This window comes from Lygodium microphyllum, chromosome 23 (genome assembly GCF_053477565.2).
Source record: "Lygodium microphyllum isolate KBCC chromosome 23, Lygodium_microphyllum_v1.1.10, whole genome shotgun sequence".
Classification (NCBI taxonomy): domain Eukaryota; kingdom Viridiplantae; phylum Streptophyta; class Polypodiopsida; order Schizaeales; family Lygodiaceae; genus Lygodium; species Lygodium microphyllum.
The window spans coordinates 97,404,845-97,421,691 of NC_141157.1; the positions used below are offsets into that span (position 1 = coordinate 97,404,845).

A 16,847-nucleotide genomic window follows, 5' to 3' on the forward strand; every position below is an offset into this window, starting at 1 on the left:
CATTTTGTCCCTTCAATTGTTCCTCTTGATCCAAGACCATAGGAACCAACTCTTCCCACCGAAGAGTAGACTCCCACCCAGATGCAATAAGAGCGGAATAAAAGGTACCGAATCGTGGCGGTAACTAGGACAACAAAGTGATCGCCATGTCTTCGAAGGAAATAGACTTCCCCGCATTTTGAACTTGTTGATGTATTCTCAAAGCGAAGAAGACTTATTCACGGACAAGGTCCGCATCTATACCTCCAAAGAAACACTCTTCATCAGGGTCATCCGATTATACATCTAGTCGAGCTCCAGCCATATCTCTTGAGCCACCGTCAAATGCTCAATGTGAGCTATCACAATTGTAGTGCAAGACAGAAAAAGAAAAGAACAAATACTGGCATTCAATTTGTCCCAATGAGACTAAGCTTTGGGCAACTCCGCACGAGCATTAGAAGAGAGTTTGGGCTTATCTATCACCGACGACCAATTGATCGCCTCCATCACAAGCTCCGCCAAATCATAAGACTTCAGAATGGCCAACATCATCACGCGCCAAATACAGTAACTGTCACCATCATGCTTCTGATCTGACGGAAGAGCCGGTCGGACAGGTACCTTCCTGTCCATGATCGCCTGGAATCCAAATCAATCTCTATAGACATGTTCACCTGCAATGCCTACACAAACACAAAATCAGCCCCCTCTAACTGTGTAAACACAACATGTTAGGGCTGTTTCCGCTGCCCGAACCTTCTTCACCCACTGGAGGCGATGAAAAGGTAAAATCTGCAATGGAAGACCTAAAACGCAGCCTTCCTCCCCTTCAAACAACAACCACCTGCAGCAAATTCACCAGTTGGACTCCTTTCCCGCATGCCCACGCTCACTACAGCCTTGATCCGATGCGCAGCCCTCCCGCTCACCTTCAAATCCTAAGAATACAGCCTTGTGCCGCACTGAAATCTCCTCTTCAAATAGCTTCAGCACTCAATCAGTCCGTCTTCACCTCTCTGATACCATGTTGGAGTGCAGGCATGCGGAAGCGTAGGACAAAGACTGAGAGAGAGTGAACACAGAGAGAAGAGGGAGAGAGAAAAGAAGAGTGTAACGCAAAAAATCTACAGTGTAGTATGTTGTATAAGAGTGCAAAAATATATACAGGGGTAGAGGAAATATCTGCGTGTGTCTCCACCTTGAAGACCTCGATCTTCGTCAGCCCGAGCGTAGTCAGTCTCAGCAAACCAACTCTGACAGATCACAAGATTAGAATGATAGGAGAGTGTGCCACCAACTGGCTATATATAGCCAAGAAATAAAAAATGCCCAACACCAGGTCAGCTGCATTAAATGCAGCCGACTGCAGGCCGCCACGTGGCGCTTGCGCAGACTACTAACGTATCTCCTGCTATCTATACTACTGACGTGGCATTGTAATGCTATCTAGGGAATGACTCTCTAACAAGCTGCCCCTGTAGTTGCAAAGTCGTCTCATGCTCAAGTAGCATCGATGACATATGAAAACTAACAAGAGTCGTAGATATCTGCACCCGTAAAGCATTCGCCACTCCATCAAGCTCCTAAGGAAGCTTGTAGAGCACCGTACCAACAAGATGTGCCTCGGATAGGGCAAACGGCATAGTGTGAAGCTAGTCCTGGATTTGGGTAACTCAAAGTAGGAATGTTCAGATCGTATCTTTTGGTTCAAACTTCAATTGCTGGAGCTAGTCATTGAGAGTAATGATCCTCATGGTAGAAGGAGCCTCGTACATCAACTGCAACTTCGAATACGTTTGAAGCTGTCCTATAGAAGGTGACCGCCGGTAGGACTTCTTTGGAAATACATCAAAGTAAGGCCGAATAAGCACGGGCATCATCCAAACCCCAAGTAAGCACTGCCTCCTCATGGTTGTCTTCATCAAAATCAAATGGAACACGAGAAGGTTGTTGAGGACGTGCAATAGCTCCGCCAACCACCTACCATAACCGCTTCTAGATAAACTAGGCCTTCATCACTGCACTCCATGTGTAATAATCAAGTCCACGGAACTTGTCATCAGTGGATGTGCATGGAGTCATTTGTAGAAGATTTAGAAGAGAAGTAGAAAAAAGAAAGTATTTGGAGAGGAAACACGGCCAAAACCCGAGCACAGATTGCAAAAACCAAGAGTTCACATACAGTATAACCCAAAATCTGACCAAAAGAAGCCAGAAGCTACCACAAAAAATCAAAAAATCAGTCAAAAACTGCCAAAAACAGTAAAAACGGCTTGAAAGTATACTAACCCAGCCAAGAAGGAGTCAGGGACACCAAAACGCACGCTGAATCATAGTTTTTCCATACGTGAATCAAACGTCAAACGCAAACGCATATGAAAGTATGAAACGAGTATCTGATTCAGACACTAGACTTGAATCATACGTGACCCTAATTTTTTAACATATTTTTAACAAAATATGAGAAAAATACACAACCAAAAGCAAAACTGAAAACTGCATAATAGAGTCACATCATATATCATGATTCATGATTCATCTGTCATCAACTAATCTACTCATCATCTTCATCATTCATTAAATTTACTCATCAACTAAGTACGTCAAGCAGCAATATTTCCAAGTAGAGAGGTGTGTTTCCCACAGTTTGTGGAGTTCCTCAGGCTGAGTTCAGTCGTTTTCAGTCACGATTCCTCAGGAGTGTGTGTTTCAAACTGCCTGGATCCACGGAAAGAGTCGGCAGATAAAGGCAACCACATTCTGTATGCTTTTGTGTAAAGTCGTCAACATTTTTTAATTTTAAAAAACGTCAAGTCTGATATGGGGTTTTCAGACGTCTATTTTTCAGACGTTTACAGACGTCTGAAATTCATTTCAGACGCGTCTGAAAACAACAATGCACTGAATACTGCCACAAATAGGCTGAAAAACTGTCGCAACAGCCTGAAAACTGAAAACACAGGCAGCAGAGGGGCTGTAGACAGCAAGCGATGGCAAAACTGCAGAACACGCAAGTAAAACAGGTCGCCTATATGGAACAACAATCACTTGATAAGTAAGGGTGAAAATAGTCCTAAAATCAACAAGAAAACACAGCAAGAACACAAATCCTGAAATCTGATATCATGTCAGAAGTGGTGCAGCAATGGAAGTGTAAACATAAGCTGTAATAAACTGCTGAAACACAAGACAAGAGAGAAAGGGAAAGAAAGAACACAACACAGATGAGAACTTAGACATATGCTGGGGAAATGGAATCCATATATCAGACACGAGACTGTCTCATACAACAGTGAGACACCGGCTGCATGGGCATCAGCACCATCTCCTCTCTCCACAGGACCTCCAGGTGGTGAACTAACAAATTGAGGAGGAGGAGCCCAAAATAAATAGGCACAAATAATGCCATAAAATATGTCAAGTCGGCCAGCATTTAATGCTGGTCGACCAATAATAAATGCCAAATATGACCATAAAATGACACAATAAAAAATGCCTAAATAACCTAAATAATGTGCCCAAGCCTCTACAGCTCACACTCACACATGACTTGACTTATCTGCTAACGTAACCAGTTTCCTCAACCCCCACAAATCTAAGCACAATACTTTGAAGTTCCTTGTGGAAGCTCTATATTTGCAAGCCAAGGCGTTAAGCATATCCACAAAGGTCGTTTCTCTCTTCTTCTCTCCTTCAGCTTTTCCTATCACCTAGGCCCTTGTCTTCTGCGACCACCTCTTCGTTGAGACAAAACACCTAGTCCACAGGACAACCAACACGAAAACAATGAAGGTAATGTGTGGCCAACCTTTTACTCTGCCTTTCCCCCTGCCTGCTCTCTTCGTCCCAGCTCGTCAGCTTCCATCGCCCACGATGGATGTTGCCTAGTCTCGAACTAAGGCTAGAATCTCACACGAGCCCAACACTTACCTCATTTGGACCTAGCGGAGTAGTGCCCTGAAACCAAGTCCTCAAAAAAGAGGACCAAACAGATCAAGACATCATCAAGTCGGCACTAGAGCACAGCTAGCCACCCCAGCAAAGCCACCCCCCAACTCATCCAGGAAGTCCACCTACACCACTAGCTTCTCCACCAAACTCGCCCTCCTCAAATCTCAAGGACAAAAGCACCAATGAAAGGAAGAACCCTCCCAAGACAACAAGTGCCCCAGCAACACTCGCAAGTCCAAACGGCGCCTCCTCTGCTACCACCCCATGCTCCCCAACTCTTTCATAGCAGCTTGTTCTCATCCCTCTAGAGTTTAGCTCGAAAATGGCGCACCCGTCCCTTAACTTCGTTAACAGGTTCTTGACCCGCTAACACCACCAGCTTCAAGAGCTCACCACCCAAATGGACCAACTAAAGCAGAGGCCAACACCACCCTCTCCGAACAACTCTGACGAAAGGATGCCACACTCCATGAACACCAGCAAAGGCTAGAGGTATGCTAGCAAGCACAACTAGCCTTTGCAAATGACATCCTTACCAGAGCCCAACAAATAGAGAAGGAAAATGTCTTCCTTCAAGCACATGTAGCGGGAGCATAGCGCACAAATGGCACAGACCCACAACCTGGAGACCATTGAGGAGCTCCAATGAAATTACAACAAGGAGTGGCTCAATCTCTTTGAAAAGCTTAAGCGAGAACTCCAAACAGCCATGATAGACTCCTACTCCCAACTCCCACCCCTGCCCGACAAAGCAAATGAGTCTGACACGAATGCCAAGTCCGCTCCTTTTGCCCAACCTCAATCCGCCACCACTCCGCACGTCCACCAACAGTAAGCCACCAATAGCAAGGCAAGAGCACCCTGCTAGTCCCACCCCGTCTCACTCACACTTTGCTTACGGCTTTACCGCCAAGTTCAAACTTGTGGCCCTAACCCGAACCAATCTATCCATTCTCCAAATCCTCGCCAGTCGACCGCCCAAGGATCAAGGGACAACAACCGAGCACCCCACATCTCTACCTTCAAGGAAAGGGAAGGAGCTTGCCATGGAAGAGCCCGACACCAGCCTGAGTGACGAGGATGTGTCACCAAAGGCTCCAACTGCAAACTTTTTTTACTTCTCCGCCAGCACTAGCTCTACAGATCCAAAGAGGCAAATAATAGTGGAGCATTGCCAAGTACTTGAGCAATGAAACACCAAGGCATAGATGTCAGAATGCAACGATGCGGAAGCGTAGGACAAAGGCTGAGAGAGAGTGAACACAGAGAGGAGAGAGAAAAGGAGTGTAAATGCAGAAAATCTGCAGTGTAGTATGCTGTAAAAGAGTGCAGAAAAATAAACGGCGGCAAGACAACTAGGAGAATCCTAAATGAACAGCCCATTTGCCTCTATCAAGCATACAATCGAAGGCTAGACATTGCACCTAAAACCCATGATGCTTACTAAACTAACACTTATAGGTATAGTAATGCAAACACAAATCTTCATTTACATACTTGTCAAAATTAGTAAATTTCTAACCACACAAGCTTATTCCTTTATACTCTCCACAATAGTTTGATAATAATGTTAATACAATGTCATTCAAAGACAAGACATACAATGTCATTCTAGTATAGCGCATTCTACACAATTTATAATGAAGAATACTCAAGCAAAATACTAATGATAGGTCCATGTAGGTATCATTAGTATTGGAAAATGTTATTTGTAGTTGTCTTTTTCTATAAAATCTCTCTAAATACTACGTTAATATAGAGAGAGATTTCAAATTTCCTATCATAATCATGTCTACAATTTCCTATTTTATACAGTCTCTCTCCATATTGCATCAATAGAGCATTCAAGATCACACCCTCTTCATATTTATTTATTTATGTATAGCCAAAGGAGTTACATATGAGACCTAGAATTCCAAATGACCCTAGTTCAAAATTAAAGCTCAAGGAGTTATTGTTCTAGTAGGTCAAAAGAAGGTCTTGAAAAGAAAAGCTTTGGTATATCAAAAAACTATGTAGTTGAAAGTTGTAGACCACAATCAAAGCAACAAATGTGTACTTGGAATGCTGGCAAGGCCAAGTTTTGGCAATGGTCGACCGGCCAAGCCTAGACCTACATAAGACTAAGTCAATCAATTGGCCTCCCCTGAGCATTATTTGTTAGGCCCTAGGCATTGCACACATCATTTTACCCGAACAATAGTCTAGACATTTATATTTAAATGTTATCCACCATCAACTATTAGAGAATCAAGCCCAACTCACAAGGTAGTGGCTAAAAACGCTCATACATGCTTGCAAACACACTACACTCTCATGCATCTATGCCCGCGCAGTGACTTTTGTAGTCTGCAAACTATGTATTAAATATTATAAGACATTGTCATCATTGAAAAGTCTGATGGTTCAATCTAACTAATTACCACCTGTACATGTACAACTTGTCTGAAACATTTCACTTGAATCAAAAATAAAGACTTGCAAAAACGGACCTTGACGGGTTTTGCCTTCTCAAGAGGTGCAGGACCTGAACTGAGATTTCGACCCTGTCAAAATGATCAATTTATGAGTGAACACCTGTTCTTTGCTTAATGTGGTGCCAAAACAAACAGACCACCGCATGAGTTCCATAAGTGTGGACTTTATCAAACATCCACAATATTAGCAGATCGTTAATTAAGAGAATCCAAGGGGCATAAAGCAAGGAACGGATCGTGCAGGATACAGTCATGGCATCAAATGTGGCAAGTAATGCACAACTTTTCGGATAATATACACAAAGCAACTTGAGACCCAAGTCAACAAGTAGACTGTTCCACCCATTTCCCCAACTTATTCTGATTTTTAACCCTACTTTAAGTGGTAAGTTCCCAGTCCTCGAACAGAGCAGAAGAGCAAGCTTAATAAACGAACGTGCATCCTACATTATAGCTTCGTTGATGGACAGTTCCAAATATTTTACAAAAGGCAGCCATGGTAATATTTGGAGGTCTCCTTCAGAATCCTGAAGCGAAAACACGGCTGTTAACAGAAAAGAAGAAAACCTAAAGGATGCCATCACGTCGCGAGCAAATAGCCAATTTATGAGGATTTCTGGACTTGATTTCTCAAAAAAGAAATCAGAAAGCCTAAGAGATGCCGTCCTTTCGGCAAGAACATAGGTACATTTTGGTGATTTCTGCAGGCGGGTCCTTTAGGGCATACATAGATTTACCTGGAGGAAGGCCAACGGCATCACATGTTCCGGCACAGGTTTGATGGACGGGGAAGCGGAGCGCGCAGCCGATCCGATGCGCGTGAGCTGGGGACGAAGTTGCAGAGCGCGGCGGAGAGCCATCCTGCCTGCCAGCATATGCCGGCCCGATTAATCTTCCTTCCTTTTTGTGCCGCGTTAATGTTCTGTCGACGGAATTCCTTGCAGACTACTTTCTAGGCCCATTTTCAGTCCGCCTCCTCATTTAACATTTAACATGTTAAACTAGCCTACTAGAGCAACTCCCCTTTGCCAGGATTCCGTTAAGAAACACACTAGTTTCTAGCCCCACTTTTAATTCCTTCCTTTAACTTGTTTACCTCGCCTAGAGCAAGTATCGTCTATTTTGGCAATGGTTAAGAGACTCACAAGCTCAAATTGATAAATTGTTTTCCTTTTGGGTTGAGTTAACTAGGTTTAAGCCTATCGTGTACAAGTATAGTTTGCAGTCAAGTTCGTTTGCTTTTTTGGGCAATCATATACCAGTATCTAAGATATATTTTAGGTATTCCTTCCTTTCATCTTTGTCATTGCATGTTGTCATCTCGGTACATCCACCCTTCTAAACTCAAAGATATTCCACAACGCCAAAGCACCAAGCATTGGGTCCCCTTGTACTCCATGTTGTTTCTCGTGGTCGTTCTCTCACTATCTCTTGTTTTTGTCTATGTTGATGCTATCCATTGTTGCATCCTCCAATCCAGTTTTCTTATTGTGACCTTTCTACTTGTGATGCTTCAATTAATGCTTACATGTTGCACTCAATCCAAACATGCAAAATGTAAGCTTTTTTATGCACGGCATTATTCCATTGATACATGGTGCAACCCATAAAGGCATACAATTTTGGTGCATGTTGCAATCGATTGATGCATGGTTGCTACCAAATGAAATATAGATGGCATGATACTATATCGAAACTAAGCCGGCCTTCATTATTTGAATGACTCAAGCACCACATAAGGGGCCTTCCTATTCTCCAAATTAGTTCCTATGGTCATCCTCTCGTCTCTTCTTATTGTCTATGTTGATGTTGTTCATCACCATGTTATACAATGTAAATTATTATCGTTACCTTGCTACTTTTGATGCTTCAATCGATGCTTGCATGTTGCACCTAATTCAAACATGTAGTTTTGATCAAATTAGTATTTTGATCCATGATGCAACCCGTAGACAGTTACAATTTTGATGCATGTTTGTGATCAATTGATGCATCATTCTGACTAAATGAAGTAAATGGCATAATAGCATTGAAATTAAGCTAGTCTTCATTATTTCAATGACTCAAGAACCTAGTAATGCATCTCGTTACACTCCATGTTACTTCCTATGGTAGTTCTCTCACTATCTCTTGTTGTTTATGTTGTCATTGTCCATCATTATGACTTGCAAGGTATATTATATTGATACCTTGCGATTTTGTATGCTTCAGTCAATGCTTACATGTTGCACTCAATTTAAACATTCAGTTTTGATTGGAAGTAGTTTTTGATGCATTGCATTGATTCATTGATGCATGATGCAACATATATACTTACAACTTTGATGCATGTTGCCTTCAATTGATACATGATCACAACCGAATGAAACATTGATTGTGCGCGCATGCATGCAAAGATGGCTAAATAAAAGGTCAAACAAGCAAAATGGAATGGGCACAAGGGTCCAAAGGAATAGTTCTCGTCGTACATTTTTCTGCACTGGAGATAAAAAGATATTGCGTAGTAAAACACAAGACATGAAAGGGAGCATATGTGCTTTTTCGAGATAACCTTACCCCTACCCAACTAGCCCATATGAGAGAGTGTATGGCGCAAATCAGGGCAACTAGGAAAGAAGGTAAGATGGGTTTCTGCAAGGGAGGAAAAGTGGTAATCTTAGATAAATGCACCAAATGACAGTATGAGATGTGACTAGTCTGAAATAGCAACATGGAGTTGTAATAGATCACTACTAAGGCACAGCAGGCACATCAAATAGCATGGAGACCCATATGAATATCTAGTTGAGGCTCAAGTGGAGTGGAAGTTCTTTCCAAAGAGAAACATTATCCACTGATCTAGGTAAACCATCAAGATCAATAGGCCAAACATATGTGTGTCACACACCCTATACATTGCCATATGCTACTTCACTCCCACCACATCCAAATCTATTGCCATATGCTACTTCCCTCCCATGACATCCAAATATATCCTCCTTAAAGGGAAATCGTCATACACTATCTTGGATGAGAACATTTGGGAGTTCCCTAGAGAGGATGATATCACCTTACTAAAAAGACTTCAATGCCCCTTTTTGACACATTGGAGGACATTTTACAAGAGTATGACTTGGCAAAGTTAGGAATAGAGCATGCCTTAGAAGACATGGGTAATACACAAAGTTTGGGAGATACCTCATTGCGATGGATAAGGTACGTGGATTATACCTACTTAATGGCCTAGTCAGATATCCCTTATTAGGCATATTGGCATGCTATCTCTCGTCAACATAGTGCCAACATGATGGACTATGTATTCACCATTGCCCTCAACCACCCCCCCCCCCCCCCCCAATGTTTATCCACCATATTCACAATCTCATAATATCTTTGTACCCCATTGGAGTCACAATTGATCGTGCCTACTTCTCGTTTGCAATAGCTCTTTGATATGCACAAGCTAAGGCCCCCCATGTAGTTCCCAAGCACCCAATATATTATTTTTAACTCGAGATGGTTTGTATCTACTTAGGAGGGATCTTCAGAGTACTACATGTTTGAGCTATATATAGCTCACCACTACACAATGTTGATCCCCATGTTCCATTACTTAAGCTCGTAGCATTTTAGCAAGGCTTTACATGCAATAGCAAGTATGATCTCCCCCACTCATAGCCCACACAATGAGACCCCTCTAGGATGATACTTCAAATAGTTATCATAATGATTAGTGTCACAATATCAAAGCACATTTGCAAAGGGAGTGGCACTAAGATCTATTATTCATAGATAGAAAAATCTACTCTTTAGATGCCTCTCCCAATGTGAGAGAGAGATTTTCTGGCTCATTTTGGTGTGCAAATTGGATGTTGTATGCATGCATAGTGAGCGCTGGAAGGTCCTCAAGAACAAATAACTCTACATAAACTTCGTAAAAGCAAGAAGAGAGTTTGCACGACATGAAGCAAAAATACAAATTGGGTACAATCTCCCCCCATGCCTTGTGTGAGCACTCCACAAGTCATGTATTTATAAATTTATTAATCTCCAAGCTAAAAAATAGCCCAATTTTACAATTAGCATGCTTTGGCTTTTGTGTTTGCTTTTCTCCAAATAAAGAATAAAGCGGTTGGGCACCCCAAAAGTCGGGCTGTGTCCAAATACAATGTCCAATAATGAAATATTTAAACCGAGTGCCCATGCACATACAAAATAATAAATATTTGTCAAGCGCTTCAATAAATAAGCATGCCTAAATAAATATTAGCGCCACACCTTTAATGATAAGGCTAAGGCGTGCACCCATAAAAAATTATACTTTCTCCTAGGTAATTTGAATACACGCTATTGCCCAGTGCTTGCCAACACTACCACTGCCTGCTCTACACATCAATTGAACCATTCACAATTGTTAGAAAATAATAAAATTAAATCAACAAAAGTGAATACCTAGCAATCTTCAGCTACAAAATAAATAAATAGGTTTGAACTCTGTCCTAACCTTAATTTAATACGAGTGCACTCTAAACTCATAAACGTCCATTAATTTAAATATGTATTTTGTAAAATCACCCGTTGTGGAATCACCCACATGCACATTAAATTAACATGACGCCCGAAAAGGACAGGCGTTCCCGTCAACTTCTCGCACAAGGAATCCACCTTGTGTACGAGCCCCAGCAAATAAATATGGTTTTACAAAATCCACCAGAAAACCTCAGGGAATCCAACATGGTCTAAAAACCTCACGGAATCCACCGTGGAATATGCCTCCTCGCATCACATTTGGAGAGAGAATTGCACCACCTATTCTTGAGCCAAGATTCTAGAGAGGCTTTGAGACTTTCTAGAGAGCACTACATGGCCATATCCATTATATTTCATGTCACAGTATGAGATTAGTCGCATCTCCCTAATCCACCAATACACTATCTCCATACAAAGTTACTTTATTCATAAAGAGTATGGTCCAAGAGGCCACTAACAAACTTTGCATATGTAAGGAACATGATCGTGATGGCTTGGTTGCACTCAATTTATTTTAGAGGTATGGTGGAAAAACTCATTGCATACATGTTTAACAAAACCACATGTCCTTGCTATCGAAAGAGTGGGAATGTTAATATCATTGTGCCCATTCTCAAGTGAAGTGATCCCACCTTACCTAATTATTCTTAGACCATTGCAGTTGGCCACACATTGGCCAAGTTATATGCCTCCACCATCAAGCAAGAGTTTAGTGGATGGTAGAGAGAGTGGACCTCATGGTACAAAAACAAGTTGGATTGCATAGAGGCTTTTTGACACTGGACCATGTCTTTACACTCGACCAATATTGAAGAGGGTAGAGCCCATGGGAGACAGATCCATTGTTGCTTTATGGATTTATGCAAAGCTTTTGACACAATGCCAAGGGCCAAATTGATGCACAAGTTATGTAGCATGGGAGTACTTAGAGAGCTCACTTAGGATATTGTAGTATTGTATGAGCACATGGTTGACAAAGAATGGACACTCAAAGGATCTTTCAACCCTTGTTCACCATTCCGGAGAAGCATGGATGCCCCCTCTCGTCCACACTTTTGGACTATACATTCATGAGGTCTCAAACTACATCTCTAAGGAACAAGATAGAGGAGCACCATCTAGCAAGTATTGAGGAGCCCCCTCTAGTAGGTACTTGGATACCTCTCTTACTGGATGTAGGTGATATCGTGTTGGTAGTCCCATCTAACAAGATAGAGGAGCCCCATCTAGGAAGTATTGAGGAGCACCCTCTATTAGGTACTTGGATAGCTCTTTTACTGGATGCAAGTGATATTGTGTTGGTAGCTAATTCTTCAAGGATATGGATGCATGCTCTTATGCATAGGATAGTGGCCTCTCAATTAACCTTGGAAAAACCAAGGTCACAAACACCACAACAAAGTGTGTTAGGAGATCAACACTAAGCTTTACCTATGAGTAGCAAAAAGTGGAGTATGTGGACTCATGTACATATATGGGTGTCATATTTATAGGGCAGATTTTCTCTATGAGAAAGACAAAAAAGACTAGACTCACATGTGGGCATATGAGACTGGGAGGGTTGGAGAGGATGTGCTCGCATATACAATACCAAGAGCTTTGCATTAAGCTATGGCTATACAATTCCAATAACTTACATACATAATTCTAAGAGCCTTACATTAAGTTATGGCCATTTGATACTTTGGTCCCATCCACATTATAGTGTGGAGTACGAATATGGGTACCTTGCCTTAATCGTCATAGTAGATTAGGTTGCACGTAATGGATGAAGGTCAATGGAGAGGCCATTAGTATCCAAGATTTCTAAGATGATCAAATGTAAGGCTTTGGTCCCGCACAAGATTGTTAAAGCTAAGTTGGGGTTTTCTCCACAATTGTGGCAAAGATTCTTACTAAATGAATACTGTTCATACATAGCTTATGGGAGCTCCCTATGCATACATATACTACCTTGCCCTTAAGTCCTTAGAGCAACTTATTGCAAAGGGTGATGTTTCATGTTGGTATGCCTAGATGATGTCATGGTTTGAGTTACATGGTTTTAGCATGGATATGATCCCACCCTTTTAGTATCCCTTGATGCACCATCTCTCATTTCTGAGTTGCTTAGAGATTGTCGTGATCATCAAATAAGAATTTGGATCTTATTTAGCTCGAGACCACGAGGACATGGCTAACACGAGTACATGAGATGGAGACAAAGATGGCTTTCTATTGAGACCATTTTACCCGATCATTGAGGATGGATTTATTGTATACTCATGATACATGGATAGCCACCCCATTGATCACATGGAATTACAAAAGTTTATATCTATTGTTAGTAGTCTATATTGCTTTGTTGTCATATCAGTGTATTGCTTCACCATATCTTTTAACTATTTTTCACAGTAGAGGTAGAGGATTCACAACATGTTGCATCAAGCACGATATGCAAATGATTAATGGGCTAAATAGGTATCTAATTAACCTTAGGTGGTGGACCACATTTCATGATTTTTGCATTGCTTGCATGAGAACACTTGGGGAAGTTGCAATCAATTGCATGAGAGGCACTTAGGGAAGTTGCAATCAATTGTGAAAGTCCTTGGTTAGGGATGCCAAGTTACTTGAATTCATGCTTGTGGACAATACTTGTGATGGGTTGTGCCCATAAGTATCGTGTTGGGCATAATCCCTTGGAATGGAGAACACTTGCCCTCTTGCCACATAAGAAACTTGGGTCATTGCTTCCATACCTTGAGTGCTAGCAATAGCATTGAAGATCAGCAAGGGTAGCAAGATCATAAAGTCCAACACTCTAAGAAAACGTTGAAACCTCGTAGGTGGTGGCAAAGGAATCACTTGATTTAGATGATGAAACACTTTCCTTCAATTTGGTCACACAAGCTCTTGTTGTTTCATTAACAAGTTTTAGTTTTATCATAAGACCAATATTGACCAACTCTTTCAATATGTAATTCATTATATAAAGCTGTGTGGGATTCCCCCATTTGCATTATAGAACTAGCCTTACTGATAATATTGTCTCGCAACATTACCTTTACGATTGTCATAAGAAAATTAGCGAATGTGCTTCTTTATAGTACTATATCTCAACATTGACCTCTTAAACTCTAGCATCCTCCTTAGCTCCACCATTCAATACATGCATAGGGTAGCCATGCCTATATGTAAGGTGATTGCTTGTCATGTGATCAATGGGTTGAGATTGAGGTAGCCATCACTAGAGGGATTAATGTAGCACCACCTAGAATCTACACTTTGTGCATGATTGAGATATCTTGATGGAGATTTACTTGGGGAAAGGGGCACATTAAGTCTTCTTCACTTCTAGCATTTCTTTTTCTTATGAGTGAGGTTACTAGCACCCTAACTCGGAGTAAAATAGGAATGCTTCTTTTTAAGAAGTGTTCATTATATATTTATATGTGTATCCTAATATGATTTTGATGCTCTTATTGTTGAAGATAGGAGATTTTCTTCTTTAGAATATTATCGATGGTGGATGGCTTCAAATTAGGCCTCATTACGTGATGCCATACACTAGACACATATTTAGGCTCTTGCTTAGTCTCTTATTATACCCTTATAGCCTAACAGCCATGACTAACTCCGAACACATAATAGATTTGCATTTGAGCATCCTAAGTCATGATTCCCTTGTCTTGGTCTCCAAGTAAGAGAATGCACAATGGTAATCACCAATGAAGAGATCATCACTAGGACATGTAAACAAATCTCATATGATCATGGCCCATTTCCATACCCTATGTCTAAATAAACGCAAAACAAACTCCTCTTAACTACCCTAGATGAACCTTATGTATGTTATGGCTTGAACATCCTCATTGAACTTAGGGAAGTTAGTGTCATGCATCGAAGTCATGTACTTAAGTATAGACCATGAAGTGCATTGGTGGATGTTTCTTGTGTTTTTAAAAAAAGCTAACTAAATTAGAAACCGCTTTGTAAAATGTACTAAAATCTTTATGATCTTCTCTCATGATAGTGCATTGTTGCTTTTGGTAGAAAATACATATGGCATTGAGATTTTTCTCATGCTACTAAGGCCTCAAGAATATCACAAAGTAATCATAGCAGTAGAAAAGACACATGGCATTGAGATTGCTCTCATGCTATTAAGGCCTCAAGAATATCACAAAGTAAACAATCTACTTAGATGAATTATAGCTCAACAAAATAAACAAAAAATGCACTTAATAAAGTTACTTTTAGTTTGACCATGCTTTACCATTTACATTGAAACCTTCTTGATTTCAGCCCACGCACATGGATGTGTGGCACTAGGGTTGTCCTCTTACCACAAACTCAACAGAACAACCACCCCATGTATGGTTTTTTTTTTTTAAAGCTAGGTGCCTAGTCAAGCTCAAAGGTGGAACCCTATGCCACTAGCTTATACATGGTTCATTTGCTACTTCCTTTAGGAATATGTTCCTTTGAAGATTATGTTTACCACCCAAATGATGGAGCATGGATAGGCACCTAGCACACCGATTCAAGGGTCCAAGTACTGCTCGACTCTCACTAGCTAAAATTGCCAATCCCTATGGATTCCCTTAAAGGGATGCCATACCCCAAGGTTGAGCATCGGCTCAAAACCCCATGTATGTCCATTCCCTTTCATATGAACAAAAGATAGATTTATTTTATTCCATGTCTTTTGCTTTCATTGTTTTGAGTTTTCCACATATCACATGTATTTTTGAATTTCTTTATATTTGGTAAATTTTGATGATTAAAGCATACATACAAATAATTAAACAAAAAAGAGTTCATGGACACTCATAAATGCACAAAACTAGAATTACTTGGATATTAATAGAAACACCCATATAGAGCATGCTTCATGAGGGGTTAGAGAAGCTATTGATGCCATCCACAAACTGCTACTGCTCCCACTGAATCCCTTTCATGTAGATCTATGGCAACACTCCTACTTTCTACCCTCTTGTATCACCAAATTGCATATGCCCATACACACAATAATGGGGGCTATGCCGCAATAAGGAAGAGATAGTAGACAAAATGAGATAGCAATGTTTTTCCAAATAAGTAGTCATTTCTCACAAAATTGGTAGAATGTTATTCATTATGTGCATTGGAACATTAAATCTCTCTCTCTCTCTCTCTCTCTCTCTCTCTCTCTCTATTGTAAAGCAAGAGCATTGAGGCATCAAAGACCTTCCACAATTGAGGGTGAAGGAGGGGGATTCAAGACAATGCCCCCTCCCTCGTGTTTTAAAAGTTTGTATTAATTAACCATTTCATTCAAGGCTTCATAAGCCTTCTAAAAACCCCTATCAAGGTTTCAAATGACAAATTGGATGCTCTCTTGCACACAAGGAAGAGAGACAAATAGAGTCATTCTCTAAAAGGGCACCAAAATGTCAAGCAACCCAAGCTCAACAAGTGGGACTAGCTAAAATCGCCTATTGCATTAAAGGCTGCCACACACTCTACAACTCCTTGTCTCTCACCAAGGCCAATCTATTTATCTTGTCCTTCACGCTCTCTTAACCTACATCAATATTATGCCTAGTGTAACATACCCATCTTTCAATTCCATCTTGCTACGATCTTCACTATAATGCACACATGAATGCCTCCAAATTACATCATTGTGGATAGTCTACAATTTAGCACACCCATGAACACGTCTCAATTGCATATACATATGTGTGTCACACATGCATACACACGTGTGAGTGCGTGCGCGAGTGTGTACTCTCTTGAGATTTATTGCTTTATACTAACAAATTTTTTGCTACAATTTCCTAGCACTATAGCCTTTGTATACATTGTGTCTATGGTTCAAGGTGTTACTAGAACTTTAATTGATAATGTGTTCTAAAATAACATCTTAAAAGACTTGAAATGTATAATGATACATAGAACTTT

General features: G+C 40.8%; 1 protein-coding gene across 1 annotated transcript in view; it reads right to left on the minus strand.

Moving 5' to 3' along the window:
• The window catches only part of ATP5 (delta subunit of Mt ATP synthase), a 36,135-nt gene extending 28,738 nt beyond the window's left edge, over positions 1 to 7,397 (minus strand). Inside the window, exons 1-2 of the mRNA XM_087664440.1 lie at positions 7,148 to 7,397; positions 6,426 to 6,479 (exon numbers count right to left, since the gene is read on the minus strand). Of these exons, the coding sequence (XP_087520566.1) occupies positions 6,426 to 6,479; positions 7,148 to 7,285 (192 nt within the window). The 5' untranslated portion in view covers positions 7,286 to 7,397. The remainder of the gene's footprint in view (positions 1 to 6,425; positions 6,480 to 7,147) is intronic.
• Positions 7,398 to 16,847: the final 9,450 nt, after the last annotated feature.